Source organism: Alexandromys fortis, unplaced genomic scaffold (genome assembly GCF_014885135.2).
Source record: "Alexandromys fortis isolate MF-2015 unplaced genomic scaffold, M_Fortis_MF-2015_v1.1 scaffold_86, whole genome shotgun sequence".
Taxonomy (NCBI): domain Eukaryota; kingdom Metazoa; phylum Chordata; class Mammalia; order Rodentia; family Cricetidae; genus Alexandromys; species Alexandromys fortis.
The window spans coordinates 6,283,772-6,307,139 of NW_026067965.1; the positions used below are offsets into that span (position 1 = coordinate 6,283,772).

The 23,368-nt window shown below is 41.2% G+C and overlaps 1 protein-coding gene across 1 annotated transcript in view; it reads right to left on the reverse strand.

Moving 5' to 3' along the window:
- The window catches only part of Agbl1 (AGBL carboxypeptidase 1), a 659,915-nt gene that overhangs the window by 27,058 nt on the left and 609,489 nt on the right, over nucleotides 1-23,368 (reverse strand). The window contains exon 22 of the mRNA XM_050153973.1: nucleotides 1,109-1,117. Coding sequence (XP_050009930.1) covers nucleotides 1,109-1,117 — 9 coding nt within the window. The remainder of the gene's footprint in view (nucleotides 1-1,108; nucleotides 1,118-23,368) is intronic.

The window sequence follows — 23,368 nt, forward strand, 5'->3', positions numbered from 1 at the left end:
AAGCCTTGTCCCTGGGGAGTAAGAAAGGAAGTAAGGAGAAGGAGACAATGCCCCTGATGACCTGTGTTGTAGCCTCTACTAAGTATTATTTTAAAATGCTAAATGAGGAGCCAGAGAGAAGTTGCTAAGCTATGGAGCGTTAGGTGGCCCTCATGTCTCTTTGTCTAACCCTATGACTGATAGCTGAGGACTGCGGATGGATGCTTACCGCCTTCCAGGCTTAGAGACTTCTCCAAGAGTAAAAAGTTACAACTGGGCCTCTTCTTAGTAGAAGGCCTGCTGCCTTGCGATTCTCCAGCTGCCGCTCCACCGGTGGCTGCAGACAAGACACTTTCCAGGTATCTTCTCACAAACAGTTCTGTACTCAGAGGTCAGCTGATCTTATCCCCCATCTCTTGTAAAAGCACCATCTAGTTTTTCTGCCTGCACAGATGAGCTCTTCCATGTAAAGCAATGGCACCTGGGCCCGGGGACATACTTGGTAGCAATTCATTACCATTAAGTATGGGCACTTTCTGTGCCATGCACTTTAAAATATGAATAAACATGAGCACCTGTCACCCTCTCCATATCCAGGCCAAGGTAAGAGACTGTCACTTGGGGGTTCTGAGTGAGTCTGCCATGGAGTTGTGGCAAAGACAAAAAAGGAAAGTGAGATTCATTAGCCCTTGCAGTAGAAGACCTGATGATAGAGAGGATGCTACTTACGAGGTTTGGCATATTTGAATTGAAATATGTTTGGTAGCTTATAATAGACTCATATTCTAGTACCTATGGGCTTTGAAGGAAATCCCTCAGTAGAGGTCTGCATGGGTGTAATTGTTTCTTGAATGCCCTCGCACAGCCCAGGAATGTGAGATTAAAATAATAATATGAATTAGGGCTGTATCACTGTTGTCATTACTACCTTGCCAGACATAATACTAGATGATTAGCATGAACTTGTGTATTCAAACTTCTCAGCAATACTGCAGAAATAAGGAAACTGAGACATGTTCATTTATAGCAGATACACTCTAGACAACCAGACTAAACTCTTCCTTGAGTTGTTCCTGAAAGGGACTCTCCCACAGGAAGAGAGACTTATTAAGAGCTGTTTTTCGTGTACCTGGAACAGCTGGGCCGAGCATAACTGGTCATTTACATCTAGCTCTTGGGATCCCATTTTGTGTAGCCCCATTAGTGTGGCTTTGCTGCTGTCTTTCAGCCTTTGGTACCTAAGTCCTCTCTAACTCCATGCTAGTCCTGGCATCCTCAGCTGCACAGAGGAGGTTACTGGATAGGACTCTCCTATCTGCCTCCGCTTTCCCATCTCCTTGAGCCCGATTCCTCCATTGCTCTCACTTGGATAGACTTCCTGCATGGTCCCCCAATAATCATTGGAAATCAAGGAGACAATTCCCTGGAAAGCCAAATTAAAGCCTCCACCTTTAAGGACAGAACAGACTCCTTTTGGCCTTCAAATGGAGGATGTAATTTGTCTTTGTGTAGGTTGTCTTCTGACCTACACACACACACAGACACACAGAGACACACACACACACAGTGGCATTCATGCAACACAGCGCACAAATAAATGAAGAATGAATAAATGTAAAAAATTAATCATCTTGAGTAAAAATACTAGTTTATATCAAACTAGAATAAATATGCATTTTTATACTTGATGACAAAACTAAGCATGTAGGAAAACAAAACACGCAAAACAGCCTGCATCCTGTGTTATGTTCTGAAGTCAGGCAGCCACTTCATTTCCTTGTTCATGGCATATGTGAGGGCCCCTATCTATGTGCACTAAGGAGGAAGGCAGGTAAGGTGAGGCAAGGTAGTAACAGCTCAGCCCTGACTCTTGACTCCATGTTTCCCTCATCTCTACCTAGATGTTTAACAGCATCTCTCTTGGGAGCTACTTTCCATCCTTTGAACACAGAGGCAAGCAAGCGGGAGCCCAGCTGGGGATTCACTATCCGATGCAATCACTGATTTCCTATAGAAAACAAATCTATTCATCAATCCTATGCTAACACTGCAGCCTTAACTTCAGGGCAGTGACTTCAGACCACCAGGCATTCATAAAACAAACCCATTTCAATAGGGGCAGCACAGACACTACGGTGAAAGTTATGGGGCTCGCGCTGATGCCAACCCCTCACACACCTGCTCCTTTTCTCTGCAAACTTAAAATTAAAAATAAAAACCCCCGCTAACACTTGGGCAAGAGCATTCTCTGAGCCGACGGAAACCTGGTCCACGTTTCAATCAGACACCCGATTCAAGGCTGGGCATCAGCTCGAGGCTTGTCCGAGGTAGTGGGTAGATTTATAAAACCCAGATTTTATTTATAGTAGCAGAGGCAGAGCCTGATAAAGTGCTTGCCCTGGGCCTGGGTAAGAAAGCCCGAGATGGCTTTCACTCTCTTGTTGCTATGAAAAGATTCTTAGCACTTAGTGTGAGGAGAAATCGTGACACTTGTTCTCTGGAGTTCCTTAACAAAACATCCCCCTAACACACACAGAAAGATTATCCTACATTTCTTCTCTTTACATGTCTGAGCTGCCAAAGAATGACAGTGCCCCTTATCTCAAAGGACTGTCCTAGGAGGAGCTGCAGAAGCTACAAAGCTGAACGTCACGCTTAGAGGAGACCGACCCTCTAACATGGTATTTTTAATATTTTTAAACTGTTGGGTTATGACCTAGGTGCATAGCCTAAAATACTATATCAAATAATTGTGGGCAACTGCATAACCATTACAAACATGTACACATACATTTCAAGGTACAGTTTGGTTTTTTTGTTGTCCTTCCTTCCTTTTTTTTTTTTTTTTTTTTTTTTTTTGAGACAGGGTTTCTGGGTAACTTTGGAGCCTGTTCTGAAACTAGCTCTCATAGACCAAGTAGGCCTCGAACTCAAAGAGATCCACCTGTTTCTGCCTCTTGAGTGCTGGGATTAAAGGCATGCGCCACCACCACCTGGCTTCAAGGCACAGTTTAATGGAGAGATCTCCATATTTACTTTTCAAAATATATGTATGATATGGTACTTTCAGCTCCATTCTCCCCACAATTTTATATATATATATGATTTTTTTTCATATAGAGTAATTTCCCCGCCCATGTTTGATTTGAGAGCTTATGTTTCCCAGTTTCTATGGTAGGGACTCAGGCATAGCCACTGATATTCCCCTTCCCCATAAAGTCAAGGACCTGTTTTCAAACCAAGAGCAACTCAGACTGAGTGAGGCTTCAGCCAGGGCAGATAGAAGGAACTAATATTGATTGTGTTTTTACTGTGTGCCAGTTACATTCACCAGTGTGTGTGTGTGTGTGTGTGTGTGTGTGTGTGTGTATGTGTGTACGTTTCATTAAAAACCTACAACAGTCATTTTTACCATTTTTCACATAGGGAAACTGAAGTTGAAAACTCATAATGTCATGGTTTTTCTAAAATCCTTACTGCTTACTTTGGGTTTCCGATATTTTTCCCTTTTATTTAAGTATTGTCTATGGCAACTACAATACCGTTTCAGATGGATTGGGAAATATCAGCCAAATTGTGGTTCTCCACAATGGCATTTTATTTTAAAGAAGCAATCTATGTAACTGTCACTGGGCTTCAAAACAAACAATTGCGAGTGGAATGGTCTGAGCCGACCTCACCATGGTCGTGCTCTGGCACGTGATGAGGAGGAGCCAGGCACCCACTGTAGAGAACAGAAAACTGAGAACCCAAAGGATAAATGATCCATTAGCTTAGTAAGCAATGGAGTCAAGTCCTATACCCAGGACTTCCAATTCTTCTTCTTTCCTCCATGTCTGCTCTTATTATAAGATAATAAAGGCAAATGCATTTATAATCCCAGTTTTCATTTCTTATCATGATGGAGACAAGAAATTACCCCTCGTGGAAAAAGTATCACTCTTTGCTTGAAGAGCTACAACCAAATTGTCATAAGCTAGGTCGTTTGTAAAGAACACACAGCAGCCTCTCGGAACTCTGGAGACAGGGAAGCCTAAAGTCAAGATGCCGGCAGAGCTGCCCACACTTCCAATCCATACATGAAAGCTTTTCGTGCCTGCGTGAAGGGAGAGGAAACGATATTTGCGTACTCTCCCTTTCAATGACACTGACCTGAGCCAAGACAGTCCCAGCCTCAAGACTTAATCACTTTTCAAATACCACCAAATTGAAGGTTAGGATTTCAATATACGAATGTTTGGGGTGGGAGACACAAACATTTGTACCATCCCAGGGAGGAAAAGTTGACATTATTAAGCACTGTGGGGTGGAGATCTTTCAAATACCTTTGAAAACGCCGTTCAAAGTGGGTTCTTTAAAAATTGCATTATCATGCCTTATAATCTTGTGCTACTCAATGGTAACTAGCCAGATTTCTAACTCGTTAATAGAATTCTGAGGATTTTATTCAGAAATCAACTCATGCGGCCCAGTAGGGAAGCACGAAAGATCAACATGCCTTTGGTCTCACACTGCAGTCCCCAGAGCGCTCGGAATGAAAAGCAAAGATAAGGGTTTCCGCTGTCACTTTAAACAGGGAAAATTAATTGCTCCTGTGGAGATGAAAACTTTATGTTTGAAAGGAGACCGGTGCAAAATGCCTTTTTTTTCATCAGTTCCCACCTGTGGAGACCTAGGGTTTGACAGCAAATTGGAGCTTTAAGAACGTATCCACAAAGACAAATGCCAGACTCGTCTCTAATGAGAAATGCCTGGCTCCACGGACTGAGGCTGGAGGCTGGTGATGGGCAGAGGGAATGAGGTAAGCTTCATGGTAAATTCATGTTTGAGATGAGTGTCTTCATACCTGCTCTGCATGTACAGCGAGGTGGGCCAATTGAACACTATAGTAGTGAAAATTAAATGAATAAGGCTCTCTGTTCATACAGTTCTTGACTGACAGCTGATGTGGAGAGTAGGTCTATCTGCTTTTCTATTTTGTCTGCAATTATGGTAAACAGACTTACAGTCTCCGTAACAATAGTTATGCTCTGTACAAACTCATGAATGGGGAGGGCATGATCTAGAATTCAAGACACAGACTTGAGTTTTACTTTTCTCAATGGAGTGGTTTTAGTCAAATATGAATGTTAGTTTAGTATTCTTTTTTCCATTTTAAGAAATGAAAGATTGCTATCTTTTTATTTAAAATATATTAAGGAGAAGAATATAAGAGGAGGTTTTGCAACTTCATAGGCTCTCTTTGTGATTAAAGCAAGTGATTAGTCATTCCCATTCCCAGAGATCTAATCATTGCCCATTTTTAACAGAGAGCCCATAATGTGCTGAACTGCCCCACAGCCTTGAAATTTGCTCTATATGTTTTAGATAGGTTTATGTTGATTAATATGAATTAGAGAAATCCATCTTACAACATAACCCATTTTCTCATCTGAAGGAGGAAGACAGGGATATGACTGTCACAGTCATATTTCTGTAGCAGCAGGTGTGAAAATCTTATAAAGAGAGTTTAAATTTAAATATTAGTATTTAAATAATAAATACACCATTTTATTATTATTCAGATCAATCAGTCCAGACAATTACATTTTCCCCTTAGGAATAATGTAGAAAAGCAAAATACATGTGCCCAAACTGTTTTTTTTTTTTTTTTTTTTTTTTTTTTTTTTTTTTTTTTTTTTTTTTTTTTTTTTTTTTTTGTGGGAGTGGAGTTTGAAGTTAATTGAAGAAGTTCTAGGAGCCCGGATCTCAGGTATGGGAGAAGGTCAGGTCAGTTTGTTGGTATGAAAAGCATTGAGACAAAGATTATCCAGTGGGTCCAGAGGTGATACCAAAGTAAGAACATCAAGATAGACCAAAGAATCAACCATTGGAGGAAGCCAATTCGCCTTTGTTCTGAGGCACTGACACACTTACACATCCCTGAATTTGGTTAAGAGTGGTGTGGTGGAGAGAGTGGGTAGGAGGGAACTGATGAGGAACTAGACATTAAGGAGGGCATCTTCTCTCACAAGAGCCCATGGAAGGATGGCAGGAGCAAGGAGATGCTGATCTCATCACTAATAGTGATTTAGCCCCAGCAATACCACTCCTAATGGGACGTTTAGATGTTTACTTGGACTTGTTTTGGCTTCCCATATTGGAGCACTTGTCTGGCTAGCAGGTTAAGGTTAAATCATATTGTCTTTAATATGAAGTCACGTGGATATTCTCTTTGAAGTCCTGGGTCCTGTGGCTGAAAGATGGATGTTGCAAAAGACCATGGACCTGAGGATGCTGTTTTCTTTCCTTTTTTCATTCTAGAGATATAGAAGAAGGAAAATGAGAAGAAAGAGAAGGAAGAAGAGGAGGAGGAAAGAGGGAAAATGAAGTGCAGAGAAGGAAGAGCAGAGCAAGGAGAAGAAAGAAGAGAAGGAAAGGGAAAAGAGGAATGAAAACAGCACTCCTAATTTACCTTCCACAACTGATATATCCTGGCTAAAACACTTAAGGATGGCTAACTTAATGGAAATTAACAGTGAAACATCACATATATTAAGAGTAGGTATGGGAACAAGCTCTTATATTTTTGGTTGTAAGCCTAGCCTTTAATGGCTGAGCCATCCCTCCAGGCCATGGGAACAAGGTCTATATTACAATCCTTATTCACAACTAGCTACAACTCGCTGCTGAGTTGCCAAGAATATACATTATCTTTTCAAACCAATGGTATTAAAAGAACCCATAATTTATCTATATACACAACTTAAAAGCAAAAACAAAACCTAGCTTGGAAATTTCCAGTGTTGTTTCTGCAGTCAACTGGGGAAATTGAAAGATCAGATCCAATGCCAGCTTTGATGAAACTGTAATCTCTATACATCAGATGCATCCCCTGCAGGGAGAAACCATTAGCATGCTAGTTTCATCCCAAACAGACCAAAGCCACAGTCTCACTGCATCTCCTTTCTTTGTGGTTTCTCCCACTCTCTTATTTATCAGATGTTTTTTGTTCTTCCTCCCCTCTCTTGCTCTCCATCTGTCTTATTGAGATGTGTCTGAAATAAATGTCCAGGCTCCTGAGACACGTCTGCTCATGCAAGTGCATGCATACCTTCCACCAGCAATTTCATACAAGCCATGTTTAAATGTCAAAAGGATTTGGTGGTTTTGTTTCTGGTTCTCTCTCTCTCTCTCTCTCTCTCTCTCTCTCTCTCTCTCTCCCTCCCTCCCTCCCTCCCTCCCACCCTCCCTCCCTCCTTCCCTCCCCCCTCTCTCCCTCTTCCTCCCTCTTTCTTATTATAGAGAGACTTTGACTGACTATGGGTCCAATTTTAAGTATTCTTTCTGAGGCAAGTTGTAAAGAGTTTAAGTCTTGCCTGTACCTGTCACTTGTTATTCTACCTTCAATGTGTGACTTAAATTCTTCAAGCCTCAAGTTCCTCTCTTGCAGACTGAGAGTACAAAGTAGGATATCACTCAGTCCATAGGAAGCATTCGAAATTAGTGGCTATAAATTAGTTCTCTCCCCCTCCTGATCTGTTGACAATTTAACCAAGAAGGTCATATTATTAAAATGTAGATATGAACTCTGTGTCCCTCATGGATATCTGTGTGTTAGACAAGGTTTCTCTGAGCCAGGGTGAATAACTGTAGTGGATGGGAGAGGAATCTCTGCCTAGCAGAAGCTTTGGAAGAGGGAAATTCTGCCTAGGGGAAGCTGTGGAAGAAGGAAACTGCCTAACAGAAGCTGTCTCAAGGAGAAGACTTAGAGCAGGTGAATGGCCTACTTCCCATAAGTCCAGATAATCAGTCTGTGCTGTCAAAGTCACAGATAATGTTTTTTTTTTTTGTAAGTTCTCTGAAAAAGTGGGGAACCTGTTAATATAGCTGCAGAGTACAGAAGGCACTCTGAAGATGCATATAGACCTTTTTCAGCTGTGATAAAGTCTGTGAAGTACTTACTATGGGGCCTGACACATGGCTATCTTTGCAAAGGTTTTCATAGTGAAGGTAGGATGTACGGTTGTTATTATTATTGCTTTTGCTGTTACTAGTGCTATGACTATTACTTGGAGTATTTGTGTTGTCCTTAGGCTCTGCCCGCATATCAGAGCTCCAAGATCTAAATTGACATCCCCTGAAATGTATTTCTCCCAGCTCTTGTGCTACACCTGAAATCTTCCTGAATCACGTAGAATGCTAGTCTCCTTCAGTGTTACCACATCTTAGGTTAAGTCATCTGTAGCTTCATTTCAAAGAAAGGAAACTAAAGCCCCAAAGGTGCCTGCCATCACTGCTCTAAGTGTGTTCAAGACTGGAAGAAAGAGTAGAGGCCAGACCTAAGGCTGGAGTCTGGTGAGTGTTAGGGGCCTCAAGATCCTGCCTAGTGGGTGATTTTTGGGTAACTGTGCCTGCATTCTTCAGCCTCATGCCAGGTTTTCCCTGACACAACTCTCTTGTTTCTGTGGTGTGGAGTTGGTCAACTGACTGGTACAGATGTCCACAGTCCTTTAAATATTCTTTCATAGATTTAGTCTAACTCAAATTCAGCAACATTTATCACCCTACCGCCACGGTAGTTGACAGCTCGGATAAAAATGCCCTGTGAATTCTTTCAAATGATGCCTTTGCTGGGTCCTTGAGGCTGTGTGATCTACAGCTCTTGCCTTTGGAATCTCTTGAGCTATGAGCCACAGTGCATCTCATCTTCTGTAAAAAGCACAACACGCGGTCTTATTGGTGTGGGTTGTTAAATTCTTTTTCTTCGTGTTCTGAGATTGCCTTCTATTCTCCCAATATGCATTTCCTGCATCTGTTTCATTAATTTGTGTCATCCCACCCATATAAATTAATGGTTCACAGGCTCCACTTTCTCTCTTCTCTTCTCTTCTCTTCTCTTCTCTTCTCTTCTCTTCTCTTCTCTTCTCTTCTCCTCTCCTCTCCTCTCCTCTCCTCTCCTCTCCTCCCCTCCCNCTAATGCGGGTGCTGTGAAGACAACAGCTTTGATTGCCTCTTCTTCTTCTTCTTCTTCTTCTTCTTCTTCTTCTTCTTCTTCTTCTTCTTCTTCTTCTTCTTCTTCTTCTTCTTCTTCTTCTTCTTCCTCTCTCTCTCTCTCTTAAATTGTTTTGGTTGGATATGAGCCCAGGTACAAATCAGGCACTATAGGGTCACATAATGGAGCTTGTATCTCTTTAACAAAGACATGGGTGGAAGAGAATTGATTTAATGTAAATGTAGACAGCCTCATCTCTTTGAAACACCCCTATCATGGCTCTTATACACCTCTGCATTGGTCAAGCATTAACTTACACGAGATTTTAAAACACACCCAATTCTGTGCTCCTTGGACATATAGCCTTGGCAAGAACAAAGTGTGGAGGTTGACTCTATGTTTCTAGACATTAAACTTAAAAGAACTCTGTTGGTATGGTGCTTTAAAGGAAGGTCATAAAGGTTTCCTAGTGGGCTATGACCCTGTTTGATAGGTGGAGGTGTTGTGCCCTGCAGTTATTGCCACACTGGAGCAACACACAGTGTTTGCAGCCTTTCTTCTGATCCACTGAACAAATTCATCACCGTCTTATGCCTAACCCTGTTGATGTGAGGTGTGTGTGTGTGTGTGTGTGTGTGTGTGTGTGTGTCTGTTCAGCCTCACCAGCTATTCCTCATTCTTACTCATACTATATCCTGATCTCCATTTTTCGCCACACACAATTACCTGCACATTGATATGGCTTCATTTTAGCAAACTGCAAAACCTCCACAAATTATTTTGCATAATGCGGCCGATATCACAGCCCAGAGAGAGACATTTATTAAATACAACTGAAGCAAAAAAAAAAAAAAATAAAGCAGCATGCGTGGTCAGCCTGTCTACAGTAGCTCTCATCCCTCACTTCACTACTTTACATGGTCTAGAGTCACTAGGTCCTGAACATTTGATCTTCCTGGCAAAGTCGTGAATTTGCATCGGAGGAGATGAATCTGTATTTTAGATCTTTAAGCATAAGCCTTTGCATTTCCTTTGTTTTAAATTATACTTGCTAATTTCCAAAGGCGTTATACCATTATGGATTGGTTTCCTTTGACTGACTTTATGTTTGACCCATGACATAAACAGTAAGATTATGTCAAAAATACCTAGCACCACAGGATCTACCTAGTTCATGTGTGTTTATCTGTGTCACTCTGTGATGGAGGAAGGTCACTGGCTAATAAAGAAACTGCTTGGCTGGCCCTGATAGGTTAAAACATAGGTGGGAGGAGTAAACAGGAGGAAGAGGAGGTGAGGTAAGCCTCCTCAGACAGACTCGACAGCTCTGCTCTCTGGAGCAGAGACGCCAGGCTCCGCTCTCCCGGGCAGCTCAGACCCAGGATGGATGTAGGCTAGAATCTTCCCGGTAAGTGCACCTTGGGGTGCTTACACACATCATTAGAAATGGGCTAGTCCAGGTGCGAGAATTAGCCTGTAAGGGCTAGAGTTCATGGGCCAAGCAGTTTCTTTATTAGCCAATGACCTTCCTCCATCAACTCTGAACGTCAAGTTTTAGCTCCTTCCACAGTTTCACTTACATGAGACAGTCACACTTCAAGTGCGGCACAACAGACTGCACTAGCCCAGCAGAGCCAATTACTAAAAGTGCAATTGAAGATACCCCATGTAAACCTACACTCAACTTTAGGTTCTCAAACGGTTTCGACTCTTGCTTCACACACTCAAAACTCCTCATCCTCTTGTCCAGTGACTGTAAACGGGTCCCACAGAAATTCGAAAAGTTATTCTCACTTACCTAGTGAGGGAGTTGATTTGTAAAATGTAGAGTTAGCATAATGCCAGTTTGTGGTGAGAGGAAAATTGAAGTGCCAGCACTTTCAGCGTGGTCTTGAAGGAGGTGTTAGACCGTGGCTGACATGAGCGCAGGAAAATGAGGGCAGCGTAGAAATGCGGGGACATCTATAATTATAACTAATTGTGATGCTACAGAATTCCCCCGCTCTCCACCATAAAAGGATAAAGCTTTAACCCGTGGAGCATGGAGTGCTTGTGTTTTATGGTACGGTCCGTGCTTCCCTTATTCCTTGTTCCCTTAAAAGGCACTACTCGACCACCACACACACATGCACAACACACACACACACACACACATGCGCGCACACACATATACAAAACTGTCTCCAGAGAGATTACTTCCTCTGATCCAATCCTTTGCAGATTTTATTTAATGAGGTGGTATTTTTGTTTGCTCTCGCCTAACTTTTGCCTCATATTCCAAACGCTCTTCTGGCATCTTCTACTGTGGGAAACTTTCCCGGCTTGCAGTCTATTATCGTGGCCACATAGTGAAACAAGCAGAGTCCTACTGTAGAAGTTTTGGGTCATGTAATACCCTGTGTACTTTTTCTCTACAATAAAACGTTTTCCACAGTAAATTTACTAAAAGCAAAGGAAAGATTCCATTTATTGTAGATTCACCTTCATTGGTATCTAGCAGAACATTTTCTATGGTTAATGATAAATAAGCATATATATATATGTATATATATATATATATATATCATGATATATATGAGCTGTACAAAGTGCGTAACTGCAGGGATAACACAACCCTCTTCCTTCATCCTGAGTCTTGTAGTCATTCTTTGAGGAGTGTGAGCACTGTCGTACTGACATGTAAGAAGCAGTGCTTAGGTCATAGGTGGGTGGCATTTGGAGCATGGGTCTAATGAGATATTAGGAAGCGATATGTAGTCCCTGATGATGCCATTATAAAATATCTGCTGTCCTTCATCAAGACAGTTCTTTGGATTTTTCTAATGCTATGTTCCTTTTGAGTTACAGCTCAGTTATGAGAAGGAGAATGGTCTTCTCTTCATATTACAAGTTCCCAGGAAAGGAAATTAAGTATTAAGAACGTAGAAAGGAATGAAAGAAAAGGGGCCAAGTCCACTGTGATGATTCTCAGAGCACAGTCCTAGGAGAAGAAAAGATGGCTGAGACAAAGGCTACAATATCAGTCATAACAGCCAAGAGCTGCCAGACATGTGGGATATAATACACACTTCCTCATCAAATCTCTGCTGACACAGGGAGGGCCGAGGCATACTCAGGCCACACAGAAAGAGGATGCCCTGGGGATCGAACCTGGGTCATCTGAAAGCTCACTCTGATCCCTCAGATGAGGGCCGGAGGAAAGGGAGGCTCCGATGTCACAGAGGATTGCACGCTATTGAGTTATATCTTGCTGTGAAGTAAGGCTTTAGTAGATAAGGGAAAATTGTACCCTGGGAAGGAAATACAGTGATTAGTTCTGGACACATGGGAGTCTCTTAATCACTTTGAGTCAAGAAGACTAAATACAGTTTGTGTAAACTTATAATTCACTTCCAACATTTGCACTCAACATTTTTTTTTCCTCAGACCATCATGGAACTGAGAAGGCAGAGATGAATTCTTCCTGCTCTTATTTCCTTTGCCGTGGACCTATGTTTCTGAAACACTGGGTTTAGTGCCTCCAAAATGCTATCATAGCTTCATGTGCAATGTGCTATGATCCAAAATGAGGGGCTCTAGTCAAAAGGATTGGAATATTGCATGTTTGACTTCGGATAATTCAAATAAACACTTTGCTTTCTCTGATTTCTTTTCCATGAAATGAAGAGCCCTGTTTAGCTATCTCTTGGGGCTGCGAGTGTATAGCATGTGAACTAGCATATCTGTGAGCAACCTCTAAATTTGAGGGAGATGATCTAAAGTGCTGTAGCAGGGGTCATTGTTCTGTTCATTCACTGTTCTCTCTATAGCCACTTACATAATTCCCACTGGGCACCAACACTGCTAGACATTCTGGGGATTCTATAGGGAACAAATAAACAAGCCCCTGCTCCAAGGAGAGCAAGGATTTCTACTGTGGTGCTGAAACGGAGGAAGGAAATAAGTGAGAAAGCATGGAACAGTTTCAGATTACCCAATGAGCACCATGGCTTTTGCCAATTCTTATCCAGCCACTACTGCTGATTGATGGCAGAGTATGTAGCTGCCTACATGAGATGTCTCCCCAGATGCCTGTAAGTCCTGTAAGATCTGGCCTGGATTGTTGAGGGTCTACTGTAACTCTTGGCATCTGGCACCTGGTGGGCTCATGGAACCATCATTTGTTCAGTACTCCACTAATATATACGGCAGGAACTGATCATTTTCTGAAATGCTCTTTACATGAAATATGGATAACAGAGTCACAGTTTTGGGAGTTAAAATGAGACTGAAGGCTTCAATCAGTTTGATATTGATAGAGCCATTCAATGTAACAGTATGCTGGCAAACTCTAGGGTACATTGGATCTGGATTTACTCTGAGTTCTAACACCAATTGCCATATCCAAACACTGTGTATTCTGTAAATCTATTTTCTCAACTACGGAAAAGGAGTATAAGAAGCATGTTAATTTGTAAGGTTTTTGACAGTATGATATAAACAAATGAAAAGTGTATTTAGCATGGTTCCTGAGTACATTGAGTTCTCAATACATTTTTTCGTAGGTGCAAAAACAAAACTAACTCAAGGTTTTCCACATGCATCAAAACAAGTAATAATAATAATATAAAATATAATAATAGTAATAATAACAATAATAATAATGATGGTTAGAAACCAACATGTTGTTCACTATTTCTTTAGGCTTCAATTTAGAGCTCAAAACTCATATGATCTCCCTGGGCTGGGACTTGTTTTTTCAAGTATCAAATGTATCTGTGCAACAGAGAATCTTCTTTCCTATAAAGAGTTAGAATGTAGCAGTAGCTGTCTCTTGCATAGACACTCTGGCTTGTTGGCACACAAAGCTGTGTCACCTGAGTAGCAAAAGGTTCTGTGTACATCCCAAACCCTGGGTAGGAAGGAAATGGGTGGGGCGCCTCTTCTCTGGCCATATACTGGGCAGGAGGTTAAATATGTACACTAGAAATAATTGCAAAATAATAGCCAGGACAAGTCTTAGAAAGATATAAGCTTATCTTCTCTTTCAAGGCTAAGGAAAATCAACCGTGTGCTTTAGGATCTTTCTGTTTCACACACTGGGATAGAAAGTCCATGTATTTTCCTCCTTATTCCATTTTATAGTGTTACCATCATACTCTTACTGATGTGATTCTGACTTGCTCACGATTCCATGGAGCTTTCCAGAGTTAAAATGTGAAGTGCTAGCCATTCAGAAGGGAAATACTGTGATACAGTGACAGGTACACTTATGACAGGGACACTTATCAATGCCTACCCCAACAGCCCTTTGTCTCAAGGAGGAGATGGTGTCTTCTCCACTTATCTCAGACAGGGACAATGGGGACTTTCCAAAGAGAACTCAGCTGACTAACAAGCAGCGATAGGGGCCTTCCTCCAGCAGCTATTACTGTGACTTCCCAGCCATGCCATAAATGAGACGTGCATTAGGCCCTGAGAGCTCAGAGCTCCACCCCAAGTCATAGTTGTAGCGTAACTGTGTAAAGCTTTAATCAGATGTGTAGTCAACAGTTTCATGAGCACTTTTACTTTTGATGAGAAAATATGCAATTCCTTAGGGGTGAATGTCAAATGTTCATAAACAGAGAAGCATCTGAAATATCTATGAGCAATATTTATTTGTGGGAATAATTCTTCCCTAGCCTCTATGTGCCTCTGCAGCTCCAGTATTTATCTATGGCATGATCTATCATTGCATAGTGCCCATATATCCACATGCGCAGTCCATTTATAGTCTTGGAATCTATCTTTAATTGTTTTCAAAGCTCTGACTAGTGGGTAAGAGTAATTCACTTCCTGCTGGATGGCAGCTCATGCTTTCCCCTTAACTGCTCATTTACCCGTAGTCAACATGTGGGCCAATCATTTATTGGTCGTTCCATGACGTTTTCTGCATCCTTCAGCTACTGCACGCCTTTCCAGCTACAATGCCTGACCCTATCATGATGAGAACTCTTTTTCTCATACACTGCATTTCCCATTCTACCTTGTGCTTTCTTCTTCTGGCCATTCCATAATCCTAACAGTCAGTGAGGGCTGTGGTCAAAAAGGTACAAAGAACATTCACTTTCAAATGAGAATATGCAAGTTCCTGGCATGCATTTAGCTTTATGAATATACAGTTTTCAACTAATCCTATAAACACTTTGATTCACTTCATCCACAGTACCTGATTAGTAATCTAGTGCTAAGCTTTGGGATTTAAATTCTTCTGTTTTTCATATATCTTGATCTTCTACACAGTGCACTTCGTCAAGGACCTGTTTACCTAAAGGGCATTTTAAACCACTCATTCCATGTAGAGACTCTGATTCTATATTGACATGAATTGTTTATCTTATTTAACCCTAAACATGTGTCGAAAGCATACACTGCTGTTGATCCAAATACATAAACTGAGAAAACGAAATATTATAGAATACCACAAAATATACTACTCTTAGTCCACTGTCAAAATGGGAAAACCGAGGGCCCTAAATATGTATACAAAAAATATGCAGTATCTGCCTACAGACCTGGTAACTGAGTAAGAATATACTAATATAAAGGAGATAAAGGAAGATTACAAGTCTCATTTTTTTAATGAATCAAAAGCAATGAATAGACTTAATTGCTGTATACTCAGTGCCTGGATATCAAGATTTGACCTGATTTATATTATCTACTCATGTATTGAAAGGTACATGTTCTGTGTATTATCTAGTGACCACATGGCTGGTTTGACCTTGTATAAACTTGAGAGTTCATCCATGAGTATGCATAGATGCTTTGGAATTGGTCATTTCAGATATTTTAGTCTTCACTCAGGGATTTGTGTAGCATGTAAATGTCACCAATAAAGGAAAACCAACAACTGTGTTTAGTGGATTTTGCTCTGTCCTCACATGTTACTAAGAGCTTGATGTGAGAGTTATGCCGTCTGATTCTCATGCTGAATTCTAGAATATATAAATAGAATTCTAAAATTCTATTTATTCAATTAACATTCTAAAAAATATAAAGCATACATATTTTATAAGTATAAATATGTAAGTATATAAATAACTGATTTTGGCGCACAGTTACATCAGTGGGGAAACTGAGAGAAGTAAACGTTTAAGTCACATTGATAGTCACTATTAACGTCAGATTTTAAGCACTGATACTTTAGCTCTGAAGCCTTCCTATTGTTGAAAAAATTTATAAACCTCCTAGTGCTTCATTTCTTATATGAATATTTTCTAACAAAGAAGTAACCCTATCTTTGACACAGTCTTTTGATCAGAGAGTAATTAGCTAATTATATCAAAAGCATAACTTGTTACTGCTTGACCTTGAACTCTCTGACAGCAGGAACTATAATCTAGCTCACAGATCTTCAAATTTCCTGCTTCTATGGTGAAGTCTGCCAGATACTATGGGCCTGTAGGTTCAAGATGGATGCCCCAACACTACAGAATAAGTTTTTGTCACTGTCTAGGCAGCAAGATATCTCTGCCAATTGTAGAACTTTCAGAAGTTGCTTACAACGTACTTCTTGTTTACTTAGGTAGTATAATATCCTTCTGGGGTCTTTGAAGAGTTGAAGACAGATAGTTATAGTTTTCCTTAATTATGATGAAAGATAATAGATATGAAAATTTCCAGACACAAATAAACTAAATATTGTATGTGTGGTTCTTGCTTGATACCTGTTTTGTTATATGTAATTTAACTACATTAATGTTAAAACCTTACATTTTTAGACAAAAAAGAAGAAGTGATGTGGGATTCCCCTCTATACACTATGAATATGTTTTATTAACATTGGTTAACAAACAAGCTGCTTCAGCTTATGTCAGGGCAGAATAAATCCAGATAAGAAATCAGAACAGAGAGAGAGAGAGAGAGAGAGAGAGAGAGAGAGAGAGAGAGAGAAAGAGAGAGACGCCATGTAGCTGCTGAAGGAGACCGATACCCAGAACCATCCTGGTAGGCCACCGCCTCATGGCAATATACAGATGAATAGAAATGTGTTAATTTAAGATGTAAAAGTTAGTTAATAAGAAGCCTGAGCTAATAAGCTAAACAGTGTTGCAGTTAATATAATTTCTATGTTATTATTTGGGTCTGGGTGACTGGGAAACTAAAGACCAGCCTCTGTTTACACACAATCATTTTAATACCACTTTTCAGAGATTCAATACTTTCATATGGCATCCAAAGCCAATTAAAACCATCTATACAGACACATGAAGAAAATAATTCTAAAAATTAATATCATCTATTAGCATTACACTGCCATCAAGGGCAGGAATAAGATGAACATCCCTGCATCCTGGACATAAGGGTAGCTAAAAGGTGAGGAAACAGGGAATGTAGGGCTTCCTCATACCCATCCACCTTGTTGTAGCTCTCTGCCTACAGAGACATAGCAGAGAATGTCTGGCTAGAGGTGACTGGTTCACTAACATTTTCATAAACATAGAAGTGTGTGTTCATCCAAACAGATCAGAGTCGATACACACACATACTCACACATCCGGGGGGGGGGGGTAGGAAAGGAGGGAGAGACAGAGACAAAGAGAGAGACATGAAAAGAAAAATTTGTAATTAGGAGGCTATCAAACATTAAGTTCTTCAGAATTGTTTGTCAAAAAAGACCTGCTGAAGGTCCCAGTACCGGGGCTGAATTTGCAGTCATGTAATGTCACCATGCTTGGATGTTACTCTAAAGCATTTATAAATCAGGACCTAATGAACAGCTTCTGTGCTTTACAGCTGCATTTAGCTCTTACACTTCTAAGTTGGTTGAATAAGAGGAAGAAATTATGCAAGTGTACATATACATATATATATACATATACACATATTTTGTGCACATAGTTATATGCATATAAACAGGAGAGTGAGATTCATATAGTTAGAAAAATATAATATGACAGATAGTGAAAATTAAGGGAGAGACTATTCTTTATATGAATATAAAAAATACGCCAGAACAGAGAGAGAAAAACCATATTGCTGGCACAAAGAGAATGAAGGAATACTGTCTCCCCTGGTGGAGCTCTGATGATTAATAATAAGGATGCCAGTACACTGAGATGTTGCTTGTGCTAGACTCTATTCTCAACCCTTATACCATAGCTTCCTCCAATCCTAGAAACATGACATGGAGGTGGTCTCATTCTCTTTCCTATAAAGATGCAAAACTTAGGCTCAGAGAGGCATAATTACCTGAGCCATTTTCCTTGTTGTTGAGTGACTGCTTTATAAGGATTTTGAGATATCCAGCCTCTAAACCACTGACCGCTCGCGCGCTCTCTCTCTCTCTCTCTCTCTCTCTCTCTCTCTCTCTCTCTCTCTCTCTCTCTCTCTCCCTCTCACCCACACCCCCACCCCCACACACACACACACAGAGTTTTGGAGAATATCAGACCATCCCCAGTAAAAGCCCAGCAGTAGATTAAAATTTCTTTCATCCCTGATTTAATTTTCTGGCTTATGTTCCCATGCCTATTTATCCCATTTTATACACAGTAAAACAGAGCCCAGAAAATGTCATGCATTGCACAAGAGCAGACAGCTAGTAAGAGCTGGAGATGGAACTCAGAATCCAGTATGGTTGACTGGAAAGTGTTTGTTGTCTGCAGGCCCTATGTTCTCATATGCTCTGTGCTCAGTGCCAGATCACTTTATGGTTTGTTTCTAACTGATTTCCTCATATCTGCTGCAGATGTCTGAGTCTCTCATGGCAACACCATGAGATGGAACCTGTCTGGAATTGCTCAGTGTTTAGCTTGAAACAAAAATCTTTGGTGGAAGTGATATTTAAACCTAAAAGGCCTCATTCCAAATAGTGTGGATTTCTAAAACAATGGCCCTTAAAGGAGATGCATTTATTAGAAGGGGCTACAAACCCTTCCCCTTCATACTGTTTGTGAAAAGAAAGATGCTTTGCACCTTTGGTTCCATCCTGCTGACTTTTTCAGCCTGTTTTGTAGGAAGAGAGACTGAGCTTTAGTTTCCTGCCCATCCAGACATGAATAATTACATGAAACTCTATTAATTACAACACTGGCCAATGGCTCAAGTATATTTCTAGCTAGCTCTTATATCTTAATTTAACCAATTTCTATTAATCTGTGCATCACCACAATGCTGTGGCTTACTGGGTAAAGTTCCAGGCATCTGTCTTCTTCAGCACCTACATGGTGTCTCTTTGACTCTGCCCACTCTCTCTTTTTTTTTTTTTCTTTTCCATCCTGGTTATATTCTGCTGTGCCATAGACCAAAGCAGCTTTATTCACTAACCAATAAGAGCAACACATATACAGAAGGACATCCCACATCACCTTCTTGCCACATGGGTATTCGAGTTTTATCTATGTGTGTTCCTTACATACATATAAATGCCTCTGATTATTCCTGGTAGGACCAGATTGGCCTGGGATATGCTGAACACCACTTTCGTCCTTCTGAGTGACCAGTGCTAGAAACTTCCACTGTGTGTTGGCCACAACTAGACTCACTTACTTGTTCTTTTCACATTCTCCAGCACAATGATTAGCACTAGCCTCTCTCTTTTCCACACACCTTCAAGTACTCTTCCACTAATTTGACAGCAGAAGAGCAATAAATTTCGGAGGGGCTGAGCCTAGTATGGAATCTTGGTCATAGCACCAGGAAGCTCTGTGGAAGTAGGGAAGACACTAGTCTTCCTGAGGTTCTGATTCTTTTACAAGATTTCATAATTGCTTAACAAATCAAATATAGGAGGTCTTAAGGGGTGCTAAACTGCTTGCAGTCTGTATGTAATTGTATTTCAGATTAGTCTTGCACATCCTACTTCATATGCTTGTATACATGTGTACACAGACGGACAGTCAGACAGACAGACACACACTCTTCATTCATTCTATCTCCAGAGACTTAGCATCTCCCTACGCCATTCAAATTTTCCAGTTTTTGGCACATACCACCTTTGTCCTACTATCACTTTTGCTTATGATTGCTCTGTAACCTGAAACTGTAACTCTGATCTTTACCCAAGAGATAAACTCTTCAAATGCAGCATGATGATGCTGGTATGTGTGGAATACCAAGTGCCTAGAAACTTGTCATTAACATAATAGGCTCTTAGTGATTATTTTTAGAAGAAATAGAGGAAGAAATCAATAAAGAAGGAGAGGAAGGAAGGCATTGTATTGGAGTACATCTCAGGTCCTACTCTCTCTGCATCTATACATGGACACATATTTGTGAACACACACACAGTATACATACATGTGCATGTATGTGCATGCACATACACACAGACACCAGCTCTTGGTGACCTGAGAACTCCTTGAAGCCAGAATTGTTACTCATTCTTCCAAGCTTTAGTACTATACTGACACAGTCTGGGAATATTGCTTGGGGTTGGTGAGCTAGGATTTTGTCTACAGCCCCACCATATTAAAGTATAAGAGAATTTCTGACAAGCCTGGTCTCTAAATCATTTTCTTCAATCTACCATGCAGCATCTAGTGATTACTTATCCATATTTTTATACTGAGTATTTTTCCCATTGTCCATTCATAGTCTACTAAACACCATGTCTCCATCCTGGGAGATTATGCTGTGGAGACTGAATAACACCAAAGGCTTATATACCATCTGCCAAAGTAGGACCCTAGACTGTGTAGTGAATGTAAGGTGTTAACTGGTCAGACCAAAAAGGGAAACTGTATAGACGATTCTGGAAGGAAGGGAACTCTGGCAAGGGCTCACAATAAAAGCAAGAGTTCACTGCTTCACTGACAAGAAAAACATTTGGGAACGAAGAAGTTCAGGTGTGGGATGTGGTAAAGGAGTTGTAAAGAGGAAGACAGACATGAGGAAATGGAGAAGTGACTTTTAAATTGAGTGTGTTCACTCATCATGTCCGTCGGTATTGACTGAACCCCTTCTAGGTGCTGCCAGCGATGCTCTTGCCTCTCCATCTCAGAGTCCACCGGGGAGCCAGAGTGGAGTGAAGTAGTTAGAGGAGAGCATAAAAAGTGAGCCTCTAAGTGTGTCACAGGAGATCTGATTTCTCGGGAAGAGTCAGGAAAGGTCTCCGAGAGAAAGGCATTTTTAGAGTTGAGATTTAAGGACGGGAGAGAGTTAACTGGACAAAGGAAGGTAGAAAAAACTTCAGAGGAGTCCAACCAGAGGGGAAAAAATACACACAAAGCATATATTTTGGGATAGGAACTAAAAGGAGGTCAGAGACCAGAGCAAAGATGTGCAGTGAGGAGCTTGAGCAGCAGTCAGAAGGAGTAGGCGCAGAATCACAAGAGGAGGGGAAGGGTGGGGAGCAGTTAGATGGTTAGTGTCAGCAGTGGCAAGGAATTTGCCTCTTTTCAGTTCACCTCTGCTGATGAGTAAGGATAGAGGAAGAGCACTAATGCAGACAGCAACTGAAGGAGTCAACGGAGAGTAAACAGTGCTGAGGTCCATGTGTCAGCCATGGGGGACAGGAATGGGAGCGGCTTGAAGAGGCAGTGAATATATGATGTGCCTAGGAGCTGGTAATAGACATAAATCTGGGAAATGACTGAAGTCTCCACCATGATGTCTGTCTGGGATATATATTTATATTTTTATATATATGTGGGTCTGTCTGTCTGTGTGTGTATAAACACACACACACACATATATACATACAGACATATGTATACATATATGGTGTCTAAGGTATTATTGGTTCTGCATTCCACAGACATTAGTGATCATCTCAAGATTACCTTCGTAATTTCAAGCCAACATTACTAACTCCTTTGCCTATCTATTTTCTAATCTAGATAATTGAAATGACAGTGTTGACTACTTCATATTCCGCTATAAAGGATAATAAAGAAACAATGGTCACAGAATCCAAACTCAATGCACGTTATTGTAATATTACGGCTCTACAAAGATGTCCATCTTCTGTCCGACAGGAAGTATGAGGATCACCTATGTGAACCAGGAGATTAGCCAAGAATCACACAATTGTCTCACATGAGTATGTGTCAGCTCTTCCCTCTTTTAGAGCCAACTCTCAGTTATCCATTCCATGAAACAGGCATAAGGTCTATTTCTACTTTGCTTCCCAGCGGTCATAGATACAGTCATTGGGGAGGGGAGAAAAGAAATCAAGCAACAAAATTCGAGATTTTCATTGTTAGGGGTTCAGCAGAGCAATGCTTTTATGCCTGGACCGAGAAAGGGCATCCTCTTTTCAAACACACAGAGATGTCATTTCGGTCTCTTGGGAGGCAGGGACAGGAACGGCAAAGAGCTAATGAAAGAAAGTGGGAGATGAACAACGATACAGCCTGGAGCTAACTGTGAAAGACAGTGTGCCTGCCTGCTGTCCACCCCTTTGCAGCAATGTCAAGTCCGGCCCCATCAACAGTGATAAGAAATAAGCCATAGGCCCTCGGAGAGGGTCCATTCCAAGAAGTAATTTATCTCTGGAGGCTGAACCTATGTAATGTCCTTACTAATCCTGGGCGCCTGGGTTATGAAGCCTGCCATCAGGGATGAGTTATACTTCTAATAAGTCACTCTAGCTAATCAGTCCCCCTCATCAGGAGCTGGTGGAGAAGAGGGCAGAGTGAACTGCTCTGCAGCTCCTGAGCCGAGGTCCGGGAGGAGGAGAGAATACTTTGCGAGGGCCTGTGCCCTGAATGAATTCTGCCTCCTCCGCTCCTCTTTCCGCATCAGCACGGAGGGCAACAGAAGGCGCACGGCAATGCGGGGAAGAGGAAGGGATCTGCGTTTGATAGGGTTATGATTAAATCAAGGTTTTTGCTCTAATTACACTGCATTTAAATAAACGCAGCCTAGTAAGTAATTGTAATTGATGTGCAATTAAACATGTATTTATATCACCATCGCCTTTCCCATGCAGCTGTCTGTTCCAGCTTTGCATTGTGGCTGGGGACAGTGAGATCTGCCAGATGCTCCATGGGACGAGGCTCGTGTCTCCCACACTGGTGCCTAGCTGTGTGGATCAGAAGGCAATCTGAGGCGGAGGTGCTAAGAGTTGGAATTCATTGGGTGGGGGGGGGGAATAACCACACATGTGTCATTTTGGCCTTGGGATTATTAGGACCCTCTTAGAAATGGTCTATAATCACCAACTGATAGACTTCTAGACCATCTTGGCTTGAAAGGAAGCTCCTAACATATTCATTGTGTATTGAGATGATTCATTAACTAGTCCCCAAGGATGGTTCCCATGTTTCATCCATAGTAGACATCTCCCAAATACTTGTGAATAGAAGCTTTAAATACAAAGGTGAAGCCTTATCCTGAATGCTCACCCGTCTGAAGAGTCTAAATCGGGCAGGCTTAATGTGAAGAGGTCAACCATGCCACTCAATGTGAGATTTAGACCTGGACCCTTTACTGCATGGGGATTAT